General features: G+C 44.8%; 2 protein-coding genes across 4 annotated transcripts; one reads left to right on the top strand and one right to left on the bottom strand.

Annotated features, from left to right (window-relative positions):
• The first annotated feature begins 663 nt into the window (after positions 1-663).
• On the top strand, positions 664-9315 carry TARDBP (TAR DNA binding protein). Of its 2 annotated transcripts, XM_063317755.1 has the most exons (7): positions 664-822; positions 3874-4127; positions 4885-5048; positions 5343-5483; positions 6305-6475; positions 7266-7383; positions 8292-9315. In XM_063317755.1, the coding sequence occupies exons 2-7, from the start codon at positions 3890-3892 to the stop codon at positions 8324-8326; spliced, it is 867 nt and encodes a 288-aa protein (XP_063173825.1). In that variant the 5' UTR covers positions 664-822; positions 3874-3889; the 3' UTR covers positions 8327-9315. The 2 variants fall into 2 exon arrangements, with proteins under 2 accessions (XP_063173825.1, XP_063173824.1); XM_063317754.1 differs by having other exon boundaries at positions 7266-9315.
• A 2575-nt stretch (positions 9316-11890) lies between these two features.
• On the bottom strand, positions 11891-25632 carry MASP2 (MBL associated serine protease 2). Of its 2 annotated transcripts, XM_063317374.1 has the most exons (11): positions 25233-25632; positions 24040-24262; positions 23635-23812; positions 22779-22910; positions 18958-19154; positions 17894-18041; positions 16881-16999; positions 16386-16464; positions 15659-15796; positions 14826-14900; positions 11891-12704 (listed from the first exon to the last, which is right to left on the bottom strand). In XM_063317374.1, exons 1-11 carry the CDS (start codon positions 25250-25252, stop codon positions 11929-11931), a joined length of 2085 nt encoding a protein of 694 aa, XP_063173444.1. In that variant the 5' UTR covers positions 25253-25632; the 3' UTR covers positions 11891-11928. The 2 variants fall into 2 exon arrangements, with proteins under 2 accessions (XP_063173444.1, XP_063173445.1); XM_063317375.1 differs by lacking the exons at positions 11891-12704; positions 14826-14900; positions 15659-15796; ... (2 more) ...; positions 17894-18041; positions 18958-19154 and adding an exon at positions 22260-22451 and having other exon boundaries at positions 25233-25609.
• Positions 25633-27603: the final 1971 nt, after the last annotated feature.

Here is a 27603-nt window from a genome sequence, read left to right as displayed (position 1 = left end):
TGCAAACTCAGCCTTTATAGCCTTTGAATTTGGGAAACCACTTTGCTCTAATTGCACATGCCAGGGTGGGTGACTCCCTTCAGTATGGAAAAGCACTCAGCACAAACTCAAGTGCAGTAGCCTACACGCACCTCAGGGTGAACTTTGGGATTAAACAAGGTTTTTGGGGCCGCCTGTTGCAAAAAAGGACCGCAAAAGCCTAGACTAACCCCTTCACCACAAGAAAAACTGAGGTTTCATTGCTCCCGGAAGCGCGCATGCGCACCGCTTCCCGCCAACGGTTTTTCCCGCCTTTTGTCAGATTTCCCCAGGTCCCGCCTCTTCCGCATGCGCAGAAATAACCAACACTACCCAACGAACTTTGTTCACGACTCTGCCGACTCTCCTTTATAGCGGCTCATCGTCCCTGTAACGCATGCGCATGACACGGCCGAGAGGGCCGTACCACTCTTGGGTTTGCACAAAGGGGGGAAACTGTACCATAGACTACTAATTATCTCCTTATGCAAGGAGAGGGAATATGAGAAACTTCGAAATGGAAACAATAAGAACACTAGTTCGAACTATGCCCTCTCCGGAGCGTATTTTCCTGTAACGATGCTAAAAGCCCTCAGTGAGAGGTTACGGCGTCCCCCCAAGCGTCGTCCGAGTGGCTCGCTCCGGGACCGCGGCTTCAGTCCGTAGTTGCTGAGGGGAAAGAGGGCGCCGCCATTTTGTTGATAGCGAGGAGAGTGGAGGCCTCAGCCGGGAGCTTGCCCGACGTCCTCTCGCGGCCTAGTCGCAACCGATTCTTTCCTGTGCTGCCTAGGCTTCGCGCCAACGGTGAGTCCGGCGGGTGAAGGACGAATCAGTCCAACTCGGCGGCGCCTCGGCTTGGCGCAGGGGTCGGCCATGGGAAAAAAGGCTGGGCTCTCGCGCGGCGGCTGCGGTGGCAGAAACCCTGCCGGGCCTCGATTGCGGGTGTGGGCCTTTCTCTTCCGCGCTCCCCGACTCCGTGGAGAAAGAAAGAACGCGCCGTTCTCCAGCTGTGCGTCTTCCATATTTGAGGGACTACAATTCCCACCATCTCTAGCCAGCGAGGCCCTCTTCCGCTCCCGTTGCCCCCCAACCAATAATGCACGTGGTGTGTCTGTGGAGGAATCGGCTCTGCGGAAAACTGCAGGTTGATGGGAGTTGTAGTTCAGAGGAAAGCGGGGAGAGGGCCTTGTACCAGAGAAGACAAGGCTGCCTCAGTTCTGCACCCCTACTACTTTAAGTAGTTTCCATCCCCGCGCTGATTTTGAAAACCCAAGCACTGGGTATTCGGATGGGAGACCACTAGGAAATCCCAGGGCTGTAGGTTCGGCCGGGAACTAAACATAATCCCCAAAGAAGGCAATGGCGAACCCTTTCCGTCTTGTGCCGAGAAAATTTTGTGGCTGTTCTGATGGAGCCGTGACAAGTCGAGGACTAACAGGGAAATTTCACCTTTCTACAGGCTGGCACCGGGTTACCTTCTTTGATAGGCCGCTTGGAAAAGAGAGGAATTCGTTACTTAATTATTTCGAAAATGTTTAATCTGACTTCTAGGGTACGTTTACGGATAACTCGCTCCCGTGGTGGCTAAATTGGTACCTGTTGTTTTGTGTCATTTTGTGTCCACGTGTATGGTTGTAAACAAAACACCTTAGCATCCTGCACAGAAAATCCATTTGCAACAGAAACGGGTCGTAACTGAATTTCCGCTAGATCCAGCAACTTTTAACGGCAATTGTTAAACCACAAAACTTGCCCTCTTTCCATCCACTAAGAAATCGTTGGGGGCAACCAGTTGTGGGGGAGATTAGCTCTGACATCCAAGGATAAGTCCATTCAAGAGGATACCTGAATCCTATAATGTCCAATCTTCCCTGTATTGATACTGTTAGTGACAGGTTTATTTTAAAGCAGTCTGCTTTGAAATGGATGAAGCAATGCTTGTTATAAATCCCTGTTGTGGTTGTGCCTTGTCCTGGACCTTTTGTTTGTGATGCTAACGTTGCTGTTAATGACACTCCTAATAATGGAAAATAGGTTTTAATGGCTATCCCCAAAGACTGGATACCTCTCTTCATGTTTGGTTTTAAAATATATTTTGGGGTCAGAAACAGTTTTAGTATGCTGCTTGTTGTCTTGTGCGTGTGATTTTTTTCTTCTGTAGTTCTGTATCTTACGATTTTCTTTCTTTAGAGTATTCATATTTAATTTTTCAGCCATAGTGACTACTGGAGCAGCTTATAGATCAATTAAAAATGAGATGGGCTTTGTTTTAATTATACGTTTATTTGTATGCATACACACCTACGTGTTAAGCTGTTCCCTTTGAGGGTAAGCAACATTCTCAGCTTGTAAAATAAAAATACATGACACAGAATAAAAAGGAATTAGAGGACAAGCAAAGCAAACAAATTACAATATTTTATAATTTTGTGTGAGAGAGGGACCAATTTTGAGTGTTGCACTGTAGCCAGAAGTTGCTGTTTGTTTTTAACATGTTCAGTTGAACTAGGAAGTCAAAGGGAATAGCCAAAAATTACAGGTGTCTTGCTGAGCCAGTGGAATTAATTTGCTTGTCTCCCTGTTCCTTTTTAAATAGCTGGCTGATAGGTGCCAGTTTGGCAAGATGGCAAGGACAGTGACTACTTTATAATTAGATTATCTACCTGGAGTGTGTTGTATGGGCTTTAAAGGTAGCATGTAAATATAAATTATAAAACTTTTGAGCATCTGGATGGCCACTGTTGGAATTAAAATGGTAGTTGGTACTATATCAGCTAAATGGAGTGATCTTCTTTGCGTGCCAAATGCATCGGAACGTTAAAAAAATAAAATACAGTATGCATTCGTTATTTTTCTGAATATTGCCTCCAAAGAAGGTAATATTCATTAACCTCTGTCTCCCCTCCCCCCCAAAATTATGAAGGCCAGTTTGGTCTAGTGGTCAGGGCTCCAGGCTAGAAACCGGGAGACTGTGAGTTCTAGTCCCGCCTTGGGCTCAAGCCAGCCGGATGACCTTTGGCCAGCCACTTTCTCTCAGCCCTGGGAAGCAGGCAATGGCAAACCACTTCTGAAAAGCCTTGCCAAGAAAACTGCAGAGATTTGTCCAGGCACTCTCTAAGAATCGGACACGATGGAACAGATTTTTAAAAAAGGCTGCTGGGTGGAGAAGCAGCAGTTGAAGAGAATTTGCTTCTCTCTGGGAGGAAAATTTTGTTCCACCCGCAAGTTGCTCCAAGGCTTCAGGGATGAATTCTGCTCTCCGCACCAAGTGGAGGATTAGCCGCCTGCTGCTGGGTAGTTGTGCATCTTTTGTTGGAAGAGGCTTTAACCGTAAATTATGCATAAGTGCTGCTTTAAATTTGTTCTAACATTATCCAGCTCATCTGTTTCTCCCGTGCTCTCCCCTTGTTTGTTGTGCCTTTTAAAATTATAAAGTGAAACTAGAACCTACAGTTCTTTGATGAATCTGAACTGATTTGGTAGGCATTCTTGGTCTGAAAATGGGAATAAAAGTATGGTGAAAATAAAATGTGCATAAACTAGGAAACTACTCTGTACTGAGGCAGATTTAGTTTAGTATTGTCCATTCTGACTGTAGGTGGATCTTGAGGCTCTCAGAGTTTTTCCATCCCCTGTATTTCTTTCCTTTCAGCTGAAGAAAGAAGGATTGAATTTATGGCCTTTTCCATGCAAAGCATGCTCTGTCGTTTTAGTTACAATCTGCCCTTTTTCACATCAGGTTCTATCAGATAAACAGTATTTAGATTCTGCCCTAAGCCAAAGCTCTGATTACTTTTTATAAACTGCACCTTGGTCACTTTCCTCCTTTATTCATCTATTTCGTTTGCCCTTCAGTAACATCACGGCGGAGATGTCAGAATACATCCGAGTTACAGAAGATGAGAATGAGGAACCCATTGAGATCCCGTCAGAGGATGATGGGACAGTGTTACTCTCAACAGTTACTGCTCAGTTCCCAGGGGCGTGCGGTCTGCGTTACAGAAACCCTGTCTCTCAGTGTATGAGGGGAGTCCGATTAGTGGAAGGAATTCTTCATGCGCCGGATAACGGCTGGGGAAATTTGGTATACGTGGTGAATTACCCCAAAGGTGTGTGCTTAAAGTTATTCTCCCTTTTCTTAAAAAGAAAAATAGCTTCTTGTTTATCAACTATGAGGATAGATGGTTAGAAACTAAAGCCGTTAACAAAACATTTTATTTCAGCCATGTGCGAAACAACTGAATATTTGGTCTCTCATTCTTTTAAATAATTGGAAGGAAACCCAGAAATAGTAGTATGCTGTCTAACTTACACGTTAGCATTATGAGGTTATATAAGCAGAGTTATTTAGTAAGGCCCCGCTTAGTGGCGTCTAACCAAATACACATTAAAGACTGAATGTCACGAGCACTGGTGGCGAGCAGGAGGGGGCCCCGGTCCAGGGGGGAAAATGCATGCGTGGCACAGAGGAGCTGAGCAGCCATTCAAAGAGACACAGGTTGGACCCGCCTTGACCTCTGGGGTTCATCTGGCTGGGTTTTTCCCACGCTCCTTCAGTTTGGCAGGATTTTCTGTCTAACGTAGCGGCGATAAACCTGCTCCTCGTCTCGGCGAGGTTCCTGGCTGTTAGGACACTATACGTGCATAGTTACTTGGGAATAAGCTGCATATTGCACATAATTCTACCTGGAGTAACAGGATTGAGATGTGCAGAGCTCTAAAGTTAACTGATTTTTTTGTAGTAGTAGTAATAATAATAATAATTTATTATTAAATGAATATGCCGCCCGACTCGGAGCAACCTTGGGAGTCTAATCTTGCAATTAACACGGTGTGTGTTTATCTGTGTCCGTGGCTATCCCTTAGACAACAAGAGGAAAATGGATGAAACGGACGCTTCATCGGCCGTCAAAGTGAAACGAGCAGTGCAGAAAACCTCTGACCTGATAGTTTTGGGCCTTCCATGGAAAACCACAGAGCAAGATCTGAAAGAGTATTTCAGCACGTTTGGAGAAGTTCTCATGGTGCAGGTATTTGGTGCAAGTTCTTGAAGCTGCATAGTAGTTCTCGCGTTGATCAGCTGGAGAAGGAACCACGCGGAGCCGCCTGCTGAGGAGTTGGGGACCCCGTCTGAGGGAGAGAGAGCGGGCCTTGCTGCTGCGGCTTTTCCTAAGAGACCGTAGAGCAGGACGAAAGCGTCAGCTAAATGGCAGAACGCTGATATTTTTGTATTACTTTGTACTTAAAATTTACTTCAGAAATAGTGAGGTGAAGGTAGTGATATAATGCTCTTCTAGCCCTATAATTTCTTCTCCTAAACCTAGGTGAAGAAGGACATCAAAACTGGCCACTCAAAGGGGTTTGGTTTTGTAAGATTTACCGACTATGAAACCCAAGTGAAAGTCATGTCTCAGCGTCATATGATAGATGGAAGATGGTGTGATTGCAAGCTCCCCAATTCTAAGGTACATCGCGTCATTTGTGGGCTCTCTAAATCAGATTGGGCCCCGAGATTCTGTTCAGTGAAACGCAGCAGACGTCCAGAGTAGTTTAAGTGCGGATGTGGCTCGGCCGGTTTTTGCAAGTGGGGCGGATTTCAGGTATGGACTGCCATTTCTGAAGGGGAAAGGGAGCTGCTGCTGAAGGAAAACAGTGCGAGGGCACTGATCGTGCCTGAAGGGACCCACTGGCCAAAGCGGAAGGAGACCATGGGAACTGTGCCGCCCTTCCTCACAGTACTCAAAGCGTAATTTAACATGGCGCTTTTGTCCTTTATTCTGGATTCAAAGAGGCATTATTCTTCCATTTAATTCTAGCTACCTGAGGGACCATCAGCTCGTAGTTTCTGTCCCACCGTGTGTGATCAGCTAGTTGGCATCCTCTGGCCCCTTTGATTAAATGGTCCTCTGGCGGGATCCTGGGAGCAGGCCTTCTCTGACGCAGTTTCAGCCTTCTGAAACAACACCTCCCGGAAGTCCATGTGGCTCCTACCCTGACTTTTGAAAACATGGGTTTTGCCCTAAGCTTTGGGCATGGATGCATGCAAAAGTTTGCAAGTGTTCACAGGGGGAAATACTTCTTTTTATTATCGCCTACTTCCTAGTTCGCCTATTTCTAATTCTGTGTCGTGTCACTTGAGCTTTGGAAGAGACAGTTGCAGAATTTTAAAAAAAATCCCTGGCTAGTTGCTGCATTGTTATGTGGGGGAAAAAAATCTTTTATTTATTATGGGCTGTGTGACTGTTTTCTTGATATTAATATAAATCTTCTTCTGCACTGGCACCAGCAAAGTCCAGATGAACCTTTGCGTAGCCGGAAGGTGTTTGTTGGGCGTTGCACCGAAGACATGACTGCAGATGAGCTCCGTCAGTTTTTTTCACAATATGGAGAAGTCGTGGATGTCTTCATTCCCAAGCCATTCAGAGCTTTTGCCTTTGTTACGTTTGCTGATGATCAGGTATTCACCCAGCGCACCCTTTCCCTGAGCAGCATGCACGGTTTTCTTAAGCAGTTTTCATAACGTTCCCATTTAATGTCATTGTGTGTAAAATGTGAATGCAGTTCGCTTTTGAATTATGAGACACACAAATTGCATATATCCTGTTAATATTTTATTCCTGTCAGCTACACAGTCGCTTCAAGATAGTTTAGATCAAGCTTTCCTGGATCAAAACCTGTCTCAGTATTACTGTGTAATTAGATGCCTCCATTTCGTTGCCGCTGTTTAAATAACAATAGGCACAAAGCAAACTTTGTAAATAAACTGGCTGTTAATCTTTTTTGCCCTTGAGAATGAAGAAAAAACAGCTCCTAGCTCTTGTTTGCCTGGGAGGCGCTTTAATCTTGCCATAGACTTCTGGGCCTGTGGCTGCTTATAAATTTGTCTGAAGCAGTATTCAGTTTCAGACTCAGCTGTGTAAGAACTACAATTGGGGCGATCCTGTAGATGGGCTTTCTTTTAGAAATGTCAGCGGAAGCTTTCATGAGGAAACAGGTTTCTTGTTTCAGTCTAAAACAGAATGAATGCGACGTACAGCGCAAGTTTGATTAATATTGTGCAGTCCCGTTTTTTCAGAAGAGGGGAGCAGTTCTCCACTATTGTGAGGGAATGCTAATAGTCGGCTAGGTGACAACGAGTGCTTCAGATAAGCCTATTCGCTGCTGCTGCTGCGGCATTCTTTGAGTGTTTGTTGTCCGCCTTCCGTTGCTCTTTCAGCTACTCAGTCCTTGTACCTTATTTCTTACAGGTCGCCCAGTCCCTTTGTGGTGAGGACTTGATCATAAAAGGAATCAGCGTCCATATATCCAATGCTGAACCTAAGCATAATAGCAGTAGACAACTAGAAAGAGGTGGAAGATTTGGTGGTAATCCAGGAGGCTTTGGGAATCAGGGTGGATTTCCTAACCGGGGGGGAGGTGGTGGAGGCGGCGGGTTGGGTAACAACCAGGGCAGTAATATGGGAGGGGGGATGAACTTTGGGGCCTTTAGCATCAATCCAGCCATGATGGCAGCTGCTCAGGCAGCGCTGCAAAGCAGCTGGGGGATGATGGGCATGCTTGCTAGCCAGCAAAACCAGTCCGGGCCGTCAGGGAACAACCAGCCACAAGGTAACATGCAGAGGGAGCAGAGCCAGGGGTTCGGTTCCGGAAGCAATTCCTACGGAGGTTCGAACTCCGGCCCAGCGATAGGGTGGGGCTCCTCCAACACAGGCTCCGGCAGTGGGTTTAATGGAGGCTTTGGCTCAAGCATGGATTCCAAATCATCTGGTTGGGGGATGTAGGCAGCCTTATACTGACTCTGTGGTGGGAAATCAGATTTTTTTTTCTAGAGCTCCTGGTAAGTATAATATAAAATGCATATACTAAAAGGAAAAAAAAAACCAAATCAATTTGTTCAGTGTGTAGTATATTTCAATAGTATTTTTGACACTTTTTTTCTTTTGTAAGGGGGAAAAAAAGATTAAATGAAGTTTTATAGGTTTTGTTACAATGAGTTGGAATACATGAGTTGGGATATTGAGTGGCTGAAAGTGAACTGTTTGCCTGACTGGTAAACGGATGTGCTGCAATTTAATAGGAATTTGTAAAAATTTGATTCCTCATTTCCTAGTCAGCCGAGATCTTTGCACGTTTCAAAAAAATGGAAGCCATTTTTCAGAAACTGCATCCTATCCTTATTAGTTTTTTTCTTTTAAAATTTAATTTGATCCCCCCGCCATAAGAATTTTTCTCTCTTTCTCTCCTTCCCCCTCCCCCAAATGTCCTGTGTGGAGAATGCAATGTTGGTGTCGGCTTTTTTTCCTTTTAACACTGTCTCCCTTCTCATACTAAAGTACGGTATGGAGACCTCATTTAGTCCTTGCAGTTCATCTCATTTCAAATGTGTCTGGAAGAAGCACTTCATTGAAAACAGTGCAGTTAAAAAAAATGCGCACACATACACACACACACACACACATATAAAAAAAATATCTGCTTTAGGAATACTCCTGTCTCCATGCTTTCCTCATCCGAGACTCCTTCATCACACCGCACATGCTGCGTCTTAAGATGGTGGGTGTTCCATTTTATCCGCTACTCTTTTTATTTCATGGAGTCGTATCAACGCTGTGAACGCAAGGCTGTGAGATGGAAACCAGAAGGCTTGTTTGAACTTCTGAAAACCTTGTGTGGGATTGGATTTGTGGTGCCAAGGCATGTGAGGGCTTGGTATGTGCGAGAAAAAGGAGGCGGCGCATGCAGAGAGAGACTTGGTGGTGCATTATGGGATTTTTAAAAAAAAAAACACGTTTTTTTCTTGACACAATGTCCCTCGATCCTGTGGCTTTGGTGAGAGAGTGTGCGGAGAGCGATGGGAGCAGACGTACGAATGTTTCCCTTGCATTCGAAAGGACATCTGATCTGGAAGAACTTAAAGGGGGGGAGGGCTTTTTACTTAGTTAACCGATTAGTTGGATGTGTTAAGTGAAATGAATATCTGTATTTTTTTTTCTCCTCTATGTCAACTCTGCTGTGAATGCCGTATGGTGTGTGTTTTTTTCTGTTCAATGATCCTGTAAGTGTGGCAACGTGAACTGAAGGCGGGGCTTTTGACGGGAACATCCAGCTTGTGGTGTGCTTTCTGTGTCTTTTTTTCCAGCAAAGCCCACTTGCAAGCTCAGGTGCTCCCTTGCGGGTGGAAGTTTCTCTGTCTGTAAGATATCCATATGAATGCTGTTTGCTGAAGTTCTGTGTTTGGATGCTTTTTTATAAGATTTGTCAATGTAGGAAATTCTTAAATAAAACTGATTTACGTAATACGTGTGTGTGTCTGACAGCCCCCAAGTGCAAAAGAGCTCATAGTTTTTAGTTGCCAAGTTTGCCTGCCTCGTGCAGCAGAAACCCTAAAACTAAGGTCCCCCCTTCGTACCTTTTGCAATGACCCCGTCTGAAGGGCAGTTCTGTCACATGAAGTGCTCCATCCCTGGTCAGCAAGTACCTCTAATCTCCTGGGAGCTGAAGCAAAGATCCCACACAACCCTTGATTCTGTGATTCCGTGGTGTGCATCTCCAGTGCGTTCAGCTTGGGTAGCTTAGCTGGGAATATGATGCTGATCCAGGACCAGTTTGACCAAGTGTTAAATGTCCGAGCAAGCATTTTGGCTCTGAGCGTAGAACAGTTCACAGTTACAGGCCTTATCCTGTTCCTTACTTGATGTAGACCTACAGCTTTCATTTTTAGATAATGGAAGCAGTGAATTTGATCCCATTAAATGGATACGCTTTAAAATCTCCTTGTACCTAGAAGGCTGGCTTCCCTCTTTTTTTTTTTTTTTTTGCATTTCAACTTAAATCCTATTTGCTTTTAAAGGACATTAGTGTATGTAGACTCTTAAAACTATTTGCTGGGTGCTTATTGTGGCATTGCTGTTCGATACTAAACTGGTTTATTACACCAGGACATGGTCCTTGGTGTAAAACAGATCTGTGAATATGCCAGAGGACAAATATTCTTTCGTTGCATAATCTTTACTGCACCTAAATCAGATCCATTGCCAAACTCTGTACCATCTGAATTTTGCATTTTAGCACTTGCACTAACACCAGCTACTGCTGCTGAGTAGCACTTAATATGGTTTTCTCGGATCTCCCAAGGCTAAACTCTCATCCCAGGAAGGATCACGAGGGTAAGTGTGATACCTCACTAGCATGGTTTCGGTGATTTATTTTAGCTTGTATTTTTAAAACCCGAGGGCCAGTTCTGAACAGGAAGGGGGACCCATGCTATGATCATTTTAATGCTACTTCAAGCAGTAAGGGTTCTAATATCCCTTCCCTCAAATTCCTAAGTATCTTAGAAATGTTTTCAAACATGATTCATATTAATTTTTTCGTTAGTGTTGAAAGTGAGTTAATAAACAGAATTCTCATAACTTGATTGTCTGGAGTCTTGTTTTTAACTTTCTGTAGCACTTGTATGTATTGTGCTAATGCAGTTTAAAGAAGGAAATAAGGAACACAGTTTACCACTGCTAGAAGGATTATCTTGCTAATGAGCTTCATTTAGTAATAAACAGCATTGCAATTTAACAGAGGCCCCATGTGAGCAAATGTGTGTTTCAGTTACCTGCTGAGCATCTCTTAATTACTGAGACTTTGCTACTCAAATAGATGTGATGGTAACAATTTCTTTTTCCAGTCCAGATTTGTGTGGGTGTGAATTAAGTCTCGGAGCATTTTGGTCTCAGCAGTTGAATCGATCATGTTACAGCTGAATGAGCAGTGCCTCTGGGGGTCTTGCCCTATTCCTATGGGCTTCATACATCTCCTTCCCCCCACCCCGCTGTCAGTGTTGCCTGTGTATAAACAGAGACCAGTACCTCCACAACTTTTGTAGCTAATAAAGGTATTCCTTGTATGCTAGCTTGTGCTCGTTAAGATAAGTTTGAGGAATCAGTAAATGTAAATCTGGACTGTATCAGATTCTCCTGCCACTTGGACTTTTTTACCCTTATTTATATTTATTTCCTAGAGTAATTTTATATTTGTATATCCTATTTATACTGTATGATTGTTTTAATCAATTATTGTAAACCGCCCAGAGTCCCCCGATGGGAGGAGATGGGCAGGGACAAAATAAAGAAATAAATGAATTTGGTGGGGGGGGAGGTTAGCCCTAATGGAGTTCAAGATTTGGACTTCTAAATTGACGATGGCAGAAGAACCGATGGCTCTAACAACATGAGAAAAGTGGGTGGGTAGAAATTCTAGCCTTGATGGTTAAGGTTGCCGTAAAGAGCAAGGCTGAATCTTGGGCGTATTTAGTAATTGGGGGGGAAGTGTACCTTTTGGTCTGGATCATTTCTATGAACTTTTTGAGTTAAAATGGGCACTGGTCATAATAATTGGGGGACCTGTGGCGTTTGCTGTTAAGATTTTGGCATAAGAAATTCACAAAGAATCAGTAAGGTCTTTCAGCTCCCCTTCATTAAAAAAAATAATTTGTTGGTTGTGTGGCATAGAGTGCTACCTGAAGGGAAAGACGAGTCCCAATTTTTAAAATATTAGGTTGTTGAGCATGAGGGGGGGGGGACCTTGATTGTGTATATAGTCACACATGCTAAATACAATGTAATTTCTGCACTGGAAGGAGAAGGGGAGGACAATTTTAAAAGAAGTATTAAAAATACCCTGTTGGAGGAAGGTGTGTTTAAGGCAGATTAAAGTCTGTGTACCTTTATTTTAGTAACTTCTACCAGTCCAGCTTGTTCTGATTGGGCTTTAAAATGTTCAGGAAACCAGTCGGATTCTGTGGACCTTTCCCCAAAATAAATCCCAGGTAGCTTGGGGGGGGCATAGATGTGCATTATTAAAATCTATGGAACTAACCGTGTTCTATGCTTTGTTTTATTGAAAAACAACAAAAACCAATCAAGAATGGTGGGCGATTAGGTCCTCAATCCACGGCATATAATTGGCCACCTTAGTGTACACCCCGTAGAGCTCAGCAGACCCGCATTTGAGGCCCCAGGAGACAACGCCACCAGCAAACCACCTCTTGCTCGACGGGTCGTAGAACACCAGGGCTCCCCCGCTGTCCCCGTAGCAGGAGTCCTTCCCCCCCTCCTCAGTCCCCGCACAAAGCATGTTTTCGGTCAGCGTGAGCAGCCTTCCCTCCAGCAGGCGGTTTGCGTACGCAGCTTTGCACTTGCTGGGCTCAATGACGTCTACCTCGGTGTACAGCAAGAAGCGGGACTGCCGGGACCGCTCAGTTTTCCCCCAGCCGGCAATTATTCCCGTATCGTTCGTGTTCACGCGGAAGCTGGGGCGGTATCCCGGCAAGCAGATCGGGGTGATGTTTTTGTTGATGGGGACTTTGTGTTTCAGTTTAATCAAGGCGATGTCGTTGTTGAAGTGGATGCCGTCATTCACAAAGCCTCTGTGGACAAAAGCCGATTCTGCCTGGGCTTGGTGGTAATGAGGGGAGCGCTTGTTCAGGAGCCCCAGTTTCAGGGTCAGGGTGGATGCGTCGGCTGGGTTGCTGAGGACGTGAGCGGCCGTTAAGATCCAGTTATCGTATAAAAGGGCTCCGCCCCCGATTGCTCCGTGTGCATCCGTGATTAAAACCTGCCAAGGGAACTGGCCAGGCAGAGCCCTTTCCCCACCAAAGATGCGCTTCAGTGTGTTAGAAGTTTGGACTCCACAGACTGGCAAGGAAGAGAAAGGAGACCCCGAGTTAGGCTGTTACTAGATCAGTGAGGTGTGGTTGTCCCACCTGCAAGCCCCAGGAAGGTGCCGTGTTCGGGTTGGATTACTGTCCCAGCCTGTGTTATTTTCTCATCCTTCCCTGCCTCAGCAAGGCTCTCCAGAGAGGGTGGTGCTGAATTTTGGGTGTCAGGTTTGCCAAGCACCTTCTACCTCTAAGCTGTGAGACTTCTCTTTCCCCCACCTCAAGAGGTTCCTGTTACGGGTCTCGTTCCCGTAACAAATTTTAGAGCTCTGGCTGTGTTGTAACACGTTGGTATCTGTTGCAGCTTTAAAGACACATTTACTGTGGGACATGTCACAAATCTAGGCCACAAATCTGTGGCCTCACTTTGAGATCTCCCAAGTATTGCGTGGCTCAGAATGATCTCCACGAATATGCGTGCTGCCTTATTGTTGGTAGTACAGTATGTTGGGTTACTACACAGCACATTCCGGTCTTTTCAACAGCAGTGATCCAGGAGGAAAGGAAAACCAAAAACTTAACTGAAAAAAGCATAACCTGTGCACGTTCACGTACAGTCAAGGTTTGCATTGGAGCACATACAGGAATTGGCCGTCACCATTCGCAAGGGAAAGGGGCAGGGAGTTGCTTTGCGCCTGGACCAACGGCATCCAGTGATTTCCCACTCCTCTTTCTCTTTCCAGGGTAGCTGCTGGCCCCATTCTCTCTACAGCAGCAGAACTGCCTGGCTGGGCTGCTTTTGCTGGAAATCACATTTTTAACTCTTCTGGCACTTGCTGTCCAACGTGATACAACCTGGCTTGGTGAGAGGTGGGAGAAGGGAATGACAGGTGCTCCAGTGGGAAAAGGATCCCAGATTCAGTCCCCACGTAAAGCTGCTGCAAAAGTGGCTACACGCGAAGGATGTGAGTTTGTAGGTACTTTTCTGGGTGCATTTCAGAAATAAGATTTCTGAAATGTGTTCATTTTGAACTCGGCAAACGGGATGTGAGCTATTTAGGGATATCTTTCCTTGGTTTAAAACCAGGGAGCAAAGTGTAAACCTGCAGATCTCTGCCTTTCAAAAAGTAAATCTCACTGTTCAGATGAAGTGGGGCTTCAAAATGAAACCTGGGTTGCTCAGGCGTGCCAGTTCTGAGAATTAAAAGCAAAATGGATTCCGTTACAGAGCCAAGCTATTTTGATCAAGCTGGTCTTGCAATCCTCTGCAAAGGCCATTGCTTGTTTTTCAATATAATAAATAGGCAGTCTTCAGCCAATGGTTATGATAATCATTTTTTTAAATGTCTGTAGTGTCAGCAACTCATAGACTTTCAAACAATAAATCAGGACTGCCCCTAGATTTGAAAACACTTAGCTTGCATGTCGACCCTTAAGTGCTTAGCCTGTTGTAATACAGCAACATTTTAACATTGAATTCAATTGTACTTTGCCAGAATTCAGAGGTACAGTATATGTTAGTATTCAGTTGGTTTTAGTTCATTTGTTGTTGAAACATTGGCACCAAAAATAAAAATAGGCTTCTAGCTGGGTGTTACCTACTGAGGTAAAGTAATGTGCCTGACAGAAATTAAAACACTCTTAAGTTTGGCCATTGGGAAAGAAAGCTAGTTTAGTTAGAATGATTTTGTTTGTAGCTCTTTGTTGTTCGATATGTTCCCAATTGTGCAGTTTAGATAGTTGATGGGACAGAATACAAAGATCATTTTATATTAATACAGACGTCTTGGAGAGTTTTAAAAAAGAGCTGGCAGTAAGGGATACCTCATCTATTTCCCATCCAAAACTTTGTAATACCTGCTGCTTTCGCCTGGAATAATTCCTAGTTTCTTTTGTCTAGTTAAAAGGGAGATATTTACATTTAATGAGAAATGGTCATCTTTGATTAAATGGGTGTGAGAAAATCTGGATGAGATCAGAACAAAATAGAATATTTTAGGCATGTGATTAAACCCCCCACTATGAATAGCTGGCTGGTCAGAAGGGGAAATCTGTTCGTGCTGCAGATAAGCAGCACGAAGCAAGAAAACGGAGACATTTGCCTGAGATCATACCCTTGTCTTATGTGCCTGTCACAGAGCAGTTGCATATATATTACCTGGCTCACAGACCGGCGGTGCTTTGTTCCCCTCGTGATCCCTCCAGAAACCGTCAGGCGCGCACCGGTAGTTACCTGCGCAGAGAGCACAGCCGGGGTAAATGCTTCCCGCCGTGGCCAGTTCTTCCCAACCAATGCTAAACAGTCATCCGAACCTCCTCTAAAAGTTCCCAGTTTGCACCCCAGTGTTTGCTGCCACCTCCCTCTCTCATGCTTCTGTGCACAACAATACCAGAATTCTTGTCTTTGGGTTCCACCAGGTTGTACAAATGCCTTAGGTTGAGACATCATTTTCATGGGTCTTAACATTTATAATGCAACTTGTGGATATACCACAAGGACTCAATAGTTGTGAGCATAGTGCAATACCACAGCAGTTAAGCGAAGGTCCTGCAAACAATCACCAGTGTTTAGCCCAGCGTACTTTTTTTTTTTTTTTTTAAGTGCTTCTTACTGTTGGATTGTCATATAATTATAGGATTCTTTCTCCATGGACTGATCCACGTGCATCGAAAGCACGTCATTTGCACAGGGGGCAGTCTGATTAGCCTTCATGAAATTGCAAGATTTGCAGAATTAATTTTTAAACGAGGGGGGGAGAGAGAGGCAATCAGATAAGGGGAAGAGACTTGCAGATCTACGGAATGTTTTAAGGAACAAGAGAACGTTAAAAGAACAGAATGTCCTGGATGAAGATCCTGCTAACTAGAATGCTGACAAGGTGCAGTATACGCTGCCTTACTTTGAATGACGAGCTCCCACTGGGCTCACAGGGAGCTTTTCTAGGCAAAATTGAAGGCGCCCTCTCCCATGCCACGGAGGGTTTCTCTTACCAGAGTGGCCTGCTTTCAGGGCATAGAAGGGGCTCTCACAGTTATATTTGATCTCGGCTTGATACGTGGAAATATCTCTTCCGGTGGCATACACAAGTGTGCCGTTCGCTACGTCATTGGCAGGGCCACAGTCAACAACTGAAAGGGATACGGTAGAAATACTAAATGGCAGAAGGGCTGGAACACAGACAATGATTACAAGACATTGCAGGCAAAAGCAGTGGCAGGATAAGGAGTGGAAAAACTAGTCCCAGGTCAGAGAACCTTCCTGACCTACTGAAATTTAGGATCTGAATATCTTTGGTCCGAGGCCTGCAGCCTAGAGGCATGTGGGGTTTTTTTGTTTGTTTGTTCTTAATTCTTGCAAGCTAAAGCAAGAATCCTTCCTTCAGTCAGATTGCAAATAACATGTTACATTCTGCCTCTGCCTCCCAAATGGCTTTTGGAGAATAAAATCAATTTTAAAAGAATGAGGGTGAGCAGAAGCAAGATAAAAGATGTTTGTGATTAACTCCCCTGTAGTAAACACACAGCGAAAACGGGCATCTCTTGATCTGTCTCTCTATTTCCAAGCAGGCAAGTTTTATTCTGAGATTAAAACGTGGTTTGTCTCCCACAACTTTTATTAGTGAGCTTTGTCCTGTCACGCTTGCTACGGATCCCCGCAAGAAACAAGTAATACGTTCAAGGACTGCAGGTCCAGTCCGAATTCTGGGCAAGGACCTACTGGTGCACTGGGCCATTGGCTTGTTCCAGGTGCCGTCCTTTTGGCAGATCGCTTCGAAAGATTCCACAATCAGTTTGTTCTGTGGGAGGGAAGACAGAAGAAATTTCGGGAAGTTTGTTTTCTCCTGAAAACTGTCACGCTTCCGAGAATAGAAATGGAAGTTTCTAGGCGGGGAACTAAGTTTACTACAATCTGAAAATGTCTCTGTTGCCAGTAATCAGTTCCAAGAATAACAAGGCAAAAAGCAGCTAGTGTTGTGTAATGCAAGAGCCCATCGCCCCAACCAGAAAGGCCACGGGGCGGGGGGGGGGGGGCAAAACTGGGAAAGGTTAATAACAGCTCCATATCAAAAGCATATACAATGCACGGTGTAATTAATTCCCAACACATGCAATGCAGTGGCTGCTTTGGCGCAGATCCACAACTAAGATTTACACTGATCTGTATCTATACTTGCCAACCCACAGAAGTAAAAACCGTAAGACTGTTACACACTTCGAAAAGCACATAGCCCACGCTGCAGGAGAGGCTGTAGAAGTCTTTCATAATGTATTTTGCCTGCACCGGAGCGATCCGGCCATGGGGTGGCGCTTGAGGGTTGGGACATGGCAAAGCTGCAGAGAGTTGGGAAACAGAAAAAACAGCAACACTAATTTCCTGTCTCTTGGCACAGCGGGGTTAAGTCATCTCGCAGTTCTTACAAAGTTGTGTATTTCGGGTTTCTGCTCTACAAATTTTCCTAGCCTGGACAGGAATGGAATCTGCAATGTATGGGCTGTATCACTGAACAAACAGCAATCCTCCCCAACTGCTTCAGGAGCCATGTTGGTTCAGTTGGCGTAACTGGCCTCACAGAATCTTGAATGGTGGTGTTTGGGGGTCAAGGTAAGAATCCCTTTGCAACAGCATTCTGGATTCGCACCCCCCCTTCCTTTTACCTTGCTTTTCCCCTCTCCCAAAACACTATAATTTACTCCTAGATGGATGAGCAGAGAGTATCCGATATTTAAAGGCATCATGTTCAGTGAGGTCTGTTTTTGGCCCCATGAGGGCATCCTACCTGCCCACAGTCCCTCAGGGGAGATGGGCAGTGGCAAAATTTGAAGAATGGAATGAATGAATGAATGAATCCTGTCTATATGGTTCAGTCCCTCTGGATGCCATCTGCACCATGGCTAAAGGGAGAAGAAATGAATCCTTTGCTCTTAGTTGCCCAAAGAGTGTTAATTTAAATAGAAAACGAAGGGCACACAGCAGGTTCAAGAACGGGATGGGGGGATGAGGCCTCCCTGTGGCCTTGCTGCCGTGTGTGGGACCTTGAGTATCTGAAACTATTGGAACGAGCTCACCAACCCTCATCCAGGCTGGGAAATACTGTTAGAATTATGTCGTGCAGGTGGTTTTCTAGGCATCCTTTTCTCCAAATCTGGCCCACACGAATCCAGAGTGGTCTGGGGGCAGTAGGTCGTGAGTTCAGTCAGCATCTCTTCCCCCCCCAGCCCTCTAACCTGTTGTTTCATATCTGAGCTTCCATCCAGCATGAACACCAGAACTGTCTGTGATGAAGTTGATATCTACAGTATTGCTGCGCGTTTCAATTTTGGGAGGTGGGGTGCTGCCGCAGAATAGGCCAAATTCTTTCTTGGGTGTCTTAATCTGGAAGAAATACATAATATAAGTACTTCAGAGCATTCAACATCCAGAAGCTGCAGTCTGGCCCTGTCTGATGCCACTTTTTAAGAAAGAAACTTCCATTTTTAAAAAAAACCTGATTCTGAATATAAGTTAGTTTTAAATGCAGTATATCCAAAATAGAGTTTGTTGTTGTGAGGCTGCAGAAAATGTGTAATACTAACAAGTATGATTTTAGGATATATAGTTCAATAGGCATCCCCTTCAGCGTAATCCTACAGGAGAGAGAGAAACCCCATTGGCTTCAGGAAGGTGTGCACAAATGGGCAACTTCTTTTAAAGGCGTGTTTTAAACGAACTTAATTCAGATTCCAGCTTTAATCCCCACCATCTCCAAATTTTGGAAAGCCTGTATCAGGTCATTGTGGAGAGGATCTCATGGCTCACAAATGTGGTGAAATAGATTCTAGTCGACAGAGATTTACTGTGAACATTAATTTATTTTGAAGGTGCCTCAAGACATTGACCGGCTTCACACACCATGCTCAAATGTCATGTAATTTGCCTAGTTTTGCCTCTGTAAGCCCTTTTGGTTTTCTTCTTTGATTTTTATTGGTTGTTTTGCAGTCTTTGTGTTCCTTCTGTGCTTTGCTGTCTGCCTCCTAGAGTCCATCAGGATTGGAGCCAGGCACAAATAACGTTGAATGAATGAATGAATGAATGAATGAATGAATGAATGAATGAATAAATGAATATTAAGTTTGTGGGCTATACCTAACATACCTTGAACCCAGCCAATTGTAGCTTGGTCAACAAATCACGGCGTAGGGTGTTTTGTGAAGCTGTTCTCTTTGGTTAGTTGCCTGCAGTGAACTAACAGAGGCTGCTATTCGAAAAATCCCGATTTCTAACCAGGACCTACAAAGCAAGTCCCACTGACCTTCAGGACGTCGTAGGGACACCGTACTTCTGGATGGGCTTCTACATCAAAGATCCCCACGAATTCTAGGATGACCACGAAACCTTCCTCTACCCGGATGCTGTAGTTGCACTCAGAGAGTTTAGGATACGGGTTGGGGTAATTGGGGCTGGAGATCTCTCCAGTTCTTGCTGTCAACACCGTATTCGGACAGTGCGCTGAAAGGAAGGGGGAAGAAGAAAAAAGAGGCCGCCTTCAGAAAAAAAAAATGCGTGCAATTTTTTTCTTAATGTACATTCAGTTCAAGGGTCCACCCTGTGTTTTAAGCCAAAAGATGATTTTGAAGGGAATGCTAGGTTGGTGTAAGAAGCAAGATGTGACCTTCAGTGTTCTGTGGGGAAGCTGGCTAATGGAAGACTGAACAATTCATTCATCCGGGCAAGTACTGCCTGCTCCGAGTGTCAGGGCTCTTCAAGCCCTCCCTTTAAGGTACTGAGGGATGTTTCCATCATTTCTTCCCTAGAGGTGTACCTGTAGCATTCTGAGTACCTGCCTACAAGACCCTGGTGCCCAGCTGGGAGCAGAAGAAGAGAGGGGAAAAAATAAGCTTTCCTGTTGACTTCCCCCTTTTGACTGTCGTAACTCATCAGCAAGTGCTAGCATGCAGTTCTCAGCACAGAGAGAGAGGTTACGTGTTTAGGCTCAATTTCTGCTGCAGCCATCCACCTCTTTTCAGTGCCTCCAAAATGCAAGTCACCTCCTGACTCTGTTCATGGTTGCCAGCTGTATAGGAAAGGTAACGGAGTTTGCCTGGAAAAATCCAGTAGGATTTTTTTGTGGCTGGTGACCTGACAGCCACAATATTTCCTCCTGACAACCAGAGGCAGGACTGATCATTGAATAACTGTCTGCTACTTTCCTCGTTGACAGCCCTGGGTACTTCCTGGAACCCTCACAGAGTTTGCAGCAGCTCCGAGCTGGTTTTCAGAGGAGGAGGAGTGAGGCTGACTCCTCAGCTGGAAATAGACTTGGATGATGCTTGAAATAATCCATGTTAGGAAAGGATTTGAATCTAGCCATACTCCATTTTCCTTACTCTTCTTCCCACATCTAATCATCTTATTTTCCAGGTTAAACTTTCAGAGGGAAAAGCTGAATTAGCCTGCTGGCTGATTTTTAAAAAAAAATTCTTCTTTGAAAGCGATTACTTTGTCCTGCCCTCTCATCTCCCAACTAAATGGAGAAGGCTTGCAATTCCATTTTCTCCACCACAATGTGTTTTTTGTTTTTTAAGAGGAATTTGGGGCACGTATAAATCCTCCTTGGAAAGCTTCTGAAGGCACCAATTTTTATTGGTTCTGCTGATTGGGAGGACCCTGGTTTTTCCGGGTTATGTTTTTGGTATTTGAAAGGTGCAGTTCCACCACCCGTTCCTCTAGCACTGCGACCTCTTCTAAGATGGTGGTCTTCAAATAATCATAGCCATAAGTGGGGGAAATTGCTTGGAATTGGAAGAAAGCAAAGGAAAATTACTAACTTTTTTATCTCACCCACTGCCAGATAGAGTGGTGCAAATTTCATAGAAAAAAAATAGCACAAATGCCATACATCGGGGCAGGAAAATGCCAAGGACTGTGTATGAGAAGGGGCTTTGGATAAGACTAGGGGTGCCCGGTCTTTCAGGCTGCTCTTTAGTGGTGTAATAGAAGCCATGTTACAAAATGGCCCAGGATAAAACTTAATTCCGTTTTAATTTAAATGTTAATGTTAATTAGATATAGTTTAATTGCTCCATTAACCGTTCCTTTCTTCTGACAGGTAAAACAGGTGTGGGGCTGCATGAAACCCTTGAGACCGTAGGTTGTATGTCTCTGCCTTGAGGAAAGCCAGAAATAGATGCCAGAGAATGATGGAAGGGAAAACCTAAACTAGAATCTAGGGTCTCTGCACGCTGAACCTTTTCGGATAGTGAGTGCTGGTAGCCTGTTAAAGTTGAGTGCAGTTCAATTTATGATTAGGTGGTTTGGACCCTGGTAAGAGCCATATCAACCCAGGTGACACACAGGCACTGTCCAATTAGTAGAAAGCGTAGCATGCACTGACATTAATTCAGCATTCCCCATCAAGGGCTGTATTTTTATTTTGTAGAAACACACGCACACACATTTATCCCTTGCACAAAAGCAGCCTCCCCCCCCCCCCCCCCCAATTCAGCCCTCGGCCATAAACTCCAGCTGGGTTTTAGGAGTATCAGGAGAGCATTCAATTACATTTAGGCCTATATTTTTATTGGAGATAACACTGCAGTGCCCACGAGAGACTTGAACTCTGAGAAACAAGCCTGTCTCGACTTGCGAAAGTGTGATTGCTGGATCATTAGGTCTGAAATTAACAGTTGCCCATAAATTAGGTTACTGAATGACTGGGAAAATGTGGCAAAGACTGATGAGTGGAAAATAAAGGGGGAGAAACTGGTCAGCTCTGTGTGTGAATGAGCTGAAATTATATGAAGCCATAAACTGATTGACAAACAAGGATGGCTGAGTCCACATACTGCAGTAAGATGGACAGAAACAATAACTTTTGCAGCATAAAGCAGCGTGTGAACAGTTCAGCTGCAAACTATCTATGGGTGTCTAAGCTTAACCAAACAATGGTTTCTTTCTGCTACTTAAACTGTATGTGGAAAAGATGGAAAGTGTTAGAGCTGGTCCTTCCCCAACTGGGGGCTCTATTGATGTGCCCATCAATTCCCCACTAGACAGTCTCTCTCTTGAGATGACAGGTCTTACGGGTGAAATAAACAGGGTTGCTTTGAACTTGAGGCTCCTGTAGGGAGCAGGTGGGGGCAGCTTTTGCACAAGCTATAATTGTCTCCCCCCGACTGTCCTCCCCAAGTGTTTTGCTTCCTCCCTAGGACTTGAAGAAAAATGTATTGAGGGAGGAAGAGCACAGAACCTCTTTCTGTCCATCCCCTCTCTGTTTTAAAGTGCCCAATTTCCACTTTAAGTGTGATGTCGTTGGACCATGAAGCGGTAATGTGTTGAGAATTGGGTGGACAGGAAAACTTGTCTGTTCTGGCATTAAGCATCAGATGAAATGGAGCTTGGGGTGATTCTGCTCCAACTTCATTCTGATTCCTTGTTTTCCGCTAAGAAACCTGCTGGGTCTGTGTAGGATATCATTCCCACCCATCATCCTATGACTGTGCCCGCCTCTTTCAGCCCCCTCAGGACAGTCGTCGGCCCAGCTTGTGACCTCTTTAGCTATGTTTCGCTTTCCTCTTGTGTAGAGTGCTATTGCAAAATAAAGGTTGCAGGAAATTTGGGAAGAAGGGTGAAGCCATTTTATTGACCACAGGAGGCAGATCTGGACAGGAGAAGAGGAGGGAAGAGCTGGCTGAGTGTAGACCTCTGTAGGTTTTCAGGAGAAGACCACAGGTGGTCAGGAGGAGGGAAGTTGGCACCTGTATCTCCATCTCTGCCTAAGCTGGGGAGCGCCAACTTTATTTCACGCTGGAAAATAAAAAAGGGAAACGAGAAGGATCGGAAAGAAGAAAATGAAGCCGGTGAATATAATCCTGAGTGAGTGAGTGGCACAGCAGATTTTAATACGTTTTCCTTTTCTGGAGTTACCCTTGGGCTTGGTTGGTTTAACTTGTTTTAAATCATAATGAAAACATTATGGAGAGAGAAATGCAGAGCATTCCAATAAATAGTGAAGCAGCTCCTCACATGAACCAATTAGGTAAATGGTGATTGCGGGGGGGGGAACCTCAGGTATCCCACTTGGGTCAATTTTTGACAACTTCAGCCTCCCTGCTCTCCAGCAAGTGGACTCACCTTTGCAAGTCTTCTTGTCCCTGTGCAGGAGGTAGCCAATTCGGCAACTGCAATAAAAGCCGCCCAGGTAGTTGTGACAGTGGTGGTCACAAGGTGACTCGTCCTCAAGCTGCTGTTTGCACTCATCGATGTCTAGAAGAGAAAAAACAGAAATGGAGGCCCAGGCGTGGCTCGTGGGATAAAGCGTGGCTTTGGGGCAGGGTTTATAGAAGTGGGAGAAGCAGGGTGGCTGCTAACATACAACATGGGAAATGCCCAGACTGGATTGTTTTTACTCTGGTCCACAGAAGCCGTGTCAGTTTCTGGGTCTAAGGCTCTGTTGTTCTCCAGGCCTTCTGCATCTCTCAGAGACCTCTCCAAAATTCAGAGGTGCAATTCCTGTGATTTCCCTCCGTTTTGATTTAGAAAACCCGTGCAAGGCTGTACGGCAACTTCTAAAACACGTTCCATAATATAAAAACACAACCCACGAAACCAGATAAAGTTGAGGGAAACCCCACCCCCTACTTTGCCCCACTGCACCTCCTGTTTCTAAACTTACATCGTTGATTGTGGCAAGTGGCAGCAGTCCTCCTGGGTTTGCATCAAGAGTTATTTCCAGGAGACGCCAGGGACTGAACCTGCCGCTCGCCAAGTATGTGTCCCTCCGTTCGGAGGGGATGGGCGGTGACAAATTTGACAAATAAAGTAAAAAATGTGCTGCTTATGGTTCCTCTCAGGCAGGCAGCTACTTTATAGCCTACAGTGGGGCCTTAGGCAGACACCTTTCCCATAATGTTGCCACCTTTTTCCTCCCTTTCACAGGGGCCATCAAAATGCGGAGCCCCCTGTCCGCTAGGCATTCCTCTCCTCTCACCTTCAGTGGCGTAGAAAGCCTCAAAGCCGGTGAATGGTTTCTCGTTGGAGTAATCCGACCTGAAAGTCACTACTAAGTTGTTATCGACTGAGCGGTATATCTTTTCCCCAGGGGCCTCCTCGGTGTCAGTGCTCTCGTGCCCACAAAGCGTGGCCACGACCTTTCCTCCCGAATGCAGCTGTAAAGCAAACAGAGTGTGAGCTGTGCCACTGAGCTCCATCTTCCCCTGCACTTCTGCGGGGACCTGGTAGGATGGGGGGGGTTCCCCTCGGCAGGAGAGTCTTGTTCCATCTTCTGGGAGCTAAGCAAATAGGAAGCAAGTACCAAGTGTGCTTGCACATGCGTGTACAGCATGAATCTGAACGCACACAGGAGCCACGCGTACATACTGGCGGTTTCACGTACTTTGACATAGTCGTATTCACACTGATAAGAGAGCTCAACGTTGAAGTGAGTGAAATAGATGTGGATAGCGTAGCCCTGAGGCACAGTGATATTCCATATCCTCTCCTTGCTGTTAGGATACACGTTTGGGTAGTCCGGAGATGCGATCCTCCCATACATTTTGTCTAGCTGAAGAACATCACCAAGTATCCCACGGCAAAAAGTGAGGAAGAAGCAGCACAACCTATGCCAGAGGAAATAGGGGAAGTTACCAAAAGAACGGCTGGTTCATCCTTCGCTCACGCTGACTGGCGTTTCTGCTTCCTTCCTCTTCGCCTTTTCCTTCTCTGTCTTTTCAGACTTCCAAGCCCGACGGTAGCCGTCACCTCTTTGAAAAAACATTCTGTAAGGCTAGGGTTGGTTCTAAAAACTCTTTCGATTCCGTTAACTGGAACGGGCACCTATTTATTGAATTCTGTAGACCGCCCAGAGATGGGAACTTCAGTTCTGATCTGTCCGAGCCCGAACTGCCAGTTTGTCATCACTGTCATCCCCATATGGAAGCAGAAAGAAGCTAAATTTAAGAAAGCCCACTACGCTTCATTAAACGGAACACAAGAAGAAAAGCTGTGCTTGATCAAATTAAACACAGATTTAATATGGCATCCTGTCCCCCTCCATAGCTGAACAGAAGCCTCAAGGAAGCAGGATATAGCCCTGTTCTTCTCCATTAATTTATCAAACAGCCTACTAAAGTCATCTAAGTCGGTGGAGAACATGCTGTCTTCAGAAATTCAATAGTGCTACAACAGCAGGGAAAAATCAGGCAGGTGGACAGATAAAAGGGAGGAATTTCACAAAAACGTGGCCAACCGAGGAAAGGCCTGTTTCTCACAACAGCCCATGCATTGCCGAAAGGAATTGAATTATGAACGCGTTTCTCTGGCCAAACAAGGTAATTGTGACTGATGGATATCGGTAGAAATCATTCATTTGGAGAGAAAAGGAAGCCTCTCAGATTGTTCTCCTTCCCACATGATGAGACCACGTTGTATCATCTATATCTCAGTGTGTTGGGGAACAGATTGCTTCTCTCGTGGTTGTTTACATTAGCAGCATTTTTACAAGAATCTGAAATTTTGCTGGTGAAAAGTGCTAAAAAGAGTCCACAATGAGGCCCCAGTTTAATTCCCAAGCGGTTGCTCAGAACATACCTCACCACAGCAGAGTTCATGTCTATTTCCTCCAGGTTTCTGCAGTCAGTAGTGTTCCCTGGACTATTTGCCTTGTCGAGGAAAGCTTTCCTTGTGTGGGTTCAGAGATGTTTGTCTGAATTTTGAACTCTGGTCTTACGTTGTCCTTCCCCCGAATCAGGCAAGTGGTGGAAGTTGGGATGGGCTTGCATCTGTTTGTTCTCCTCCCCTGTTCTTTTTCCGAAAGAAAGAAAGAAAAAAGAAAAGAAAATACAGAGGGAGACACACCTTAAGTCTATTGACTTCTAATCTTGTTCTGAGATACACCAGGTTGAAAAAAATAGCATTTGTGGGTGCAGCAAGTGAGGCAAAATGGGGAAGGTACAGGGAAGTACATAATTGTGTGGATGAGTGGGGAGGGAGGGATTCTATTTGGCAATAGCCATTGTGTTTCGTCAGCTGGATCTTCCCCACTCTTGTGCAATGTCAGTGAATGTATTAAAAATCCAAGCACCTTTCCTGCAGCTAGAGAGAAAGAGGGGAGGGAGGGAGGGAAGACTGATTTTCATTTTGTCTGAATATGCTGTATGGGCAATGCTAGCAATGGTGAATGGATCATGGAACCTTAAAGCAATTGCTCCTTGCCTTAGATACATGAATGAGGACTCCCCCTTTTATTTTTTTTGGCATTTCTGGATCAGACCTGAAAGAAAATAATTCTAAATATTTTGTTTTTCCTTATTGTTTACCACCCCTGAAAAGCAAGGGTAATGATAATAGAGATCCTTTTATACTGGATTCTGGTTTCACAGGCTATTTCACATTTCTTCCACATTTACTAGGACATTAGTGAAGTGCATTTCTACTCCCTAAGCGAGTATTTTGAATCTGGCTTTAATTGGTGGTTCTCGGTAAAAAGAAAATTTCACAAACCTGAAGTCTCTCTGCCTCTGGTCCACAGGGGTAGGGGATATCTTTTTCTAATAATTTAGCCAGAAGTCTTTCCCAGGCAGGAGAAATATGTACTGGGAGAGATAAACAGGAAAGGTAGATGCAGTTATTTTAATTCTATAATATAAGAGGAGAAAGCCCTGTGCCAAGACAATTTAGCGTGCCTTCTTGGCTCTCAGCTGCTTGCATTTGCAAGTCCTTCATCCTTTTGAGGCCAGGACTGAACTGGGTGCCATCTCTGCCCAAAGAAGGGTCTCTGCCTCTGAACCGTAGTCCCTCACTTGCACCCCACCCAAGGGCTACCCGTCCACAAAAGCAAATATGAATCAGCCCAATGTTCTCTTGAGGTCCATTTTGTCTTCGCAGGTTGGCAGCTGCTTTTCTGGAATTTACTACCCCTTCCACAACAAAAGCAGGCTCTCCTCTAGTGATGAGCCTTAGTCTCCTTTAGTTACAGAGACGGCATCTGAATTGCTTGGAAATCATCCAGTGGACTCCCTACTCAAGACACCTACATGCTCTAGATATCTGATAGAAGGGGATTCCAACCCACAACAGTAGCTGCCACCTCTTTACTTCTTGTTTTAAAGATCAACTGTGCTGAGAGAGCCTGTAATTACCTTGCCATTTTATCACAGACAGAACTCATTAGTGGAGATGTCTGTCCCCTGAGTGGCAAATGCTGCCTGTCACCTACAGCTCTGTTGTAGTTTCCTCTTCAGCCCTTCTGTTTTGCAAAATCAGATTCATACTTTTTGCCTTGAGCAGAGGGGAAATATGAACTGGTGGCTGATCAAAAAATAAACAACAAGCGGATTTCATTTTGGGCATGAAGATGAGTGAGTTTGTCTGCAAATCATTATTGTTCATTTGATGATGCTAAAAGGGACATACAGTGCTTGGATTTGCAGCCCCACGGAGCTGTGTTTTCTACATGCGGACTCACGAGTCATGGCTGGGTTCACATATCACCTAAAAAAGCCCTATGCTGGTTTGTTTGATCTGGCACAGCAAGGGATGAACCCAGATAGTTTATATCTGCTTCTCATTGCAAGATGTAAATGGCATATAAGCCAGAAATCTCCCAGTTCAAATCCCAGCAGGCGCCAGTGCCAATAAGCTGAGGGTATATATACCTGTGTATTTTCAGCTAACACCAAAACCATGTACTCAATGATGTTCAGACCAGCAGGTGCTATTACCCTTCTGAAGCTTGTCAGGTGCACTAAACAGACTGCTGTACATTTTTTTTTTCTGAGCCCAAAGTCTCATTTTCATCATTGTGAGACACAGCGAACAAGTGCTGAAAGATAATGGGTGATATCCTCAGGAGCAGATGTCATGTTGGCTCAGAGCTTAGATGCGAATCATAAAACCCACTGATTTCCAACCAACTGCATCTGACCAGCTTTATGAGAGGAGCTATGACTACTTCCTCTGC

The sequence above is a fragment of the Candoia aspera genome, chromosome 18 (assembly GCF_035149785.1).
Source record: "Candoia aspera isolate rCanAsp1 chromosome 18, rCanAsp1.hap2, whole genome shotgun sequence".
Taxonomy (NCBI): domain Eukaryota; kingdom Metazoa; phylum Chordata; class Lepidosauria; order Squamata; family Boidae; genus Candoia; species Candoia aspera.
This window is presented reverse-complemented; position numbering and strand designations above follow the sequence as displayed.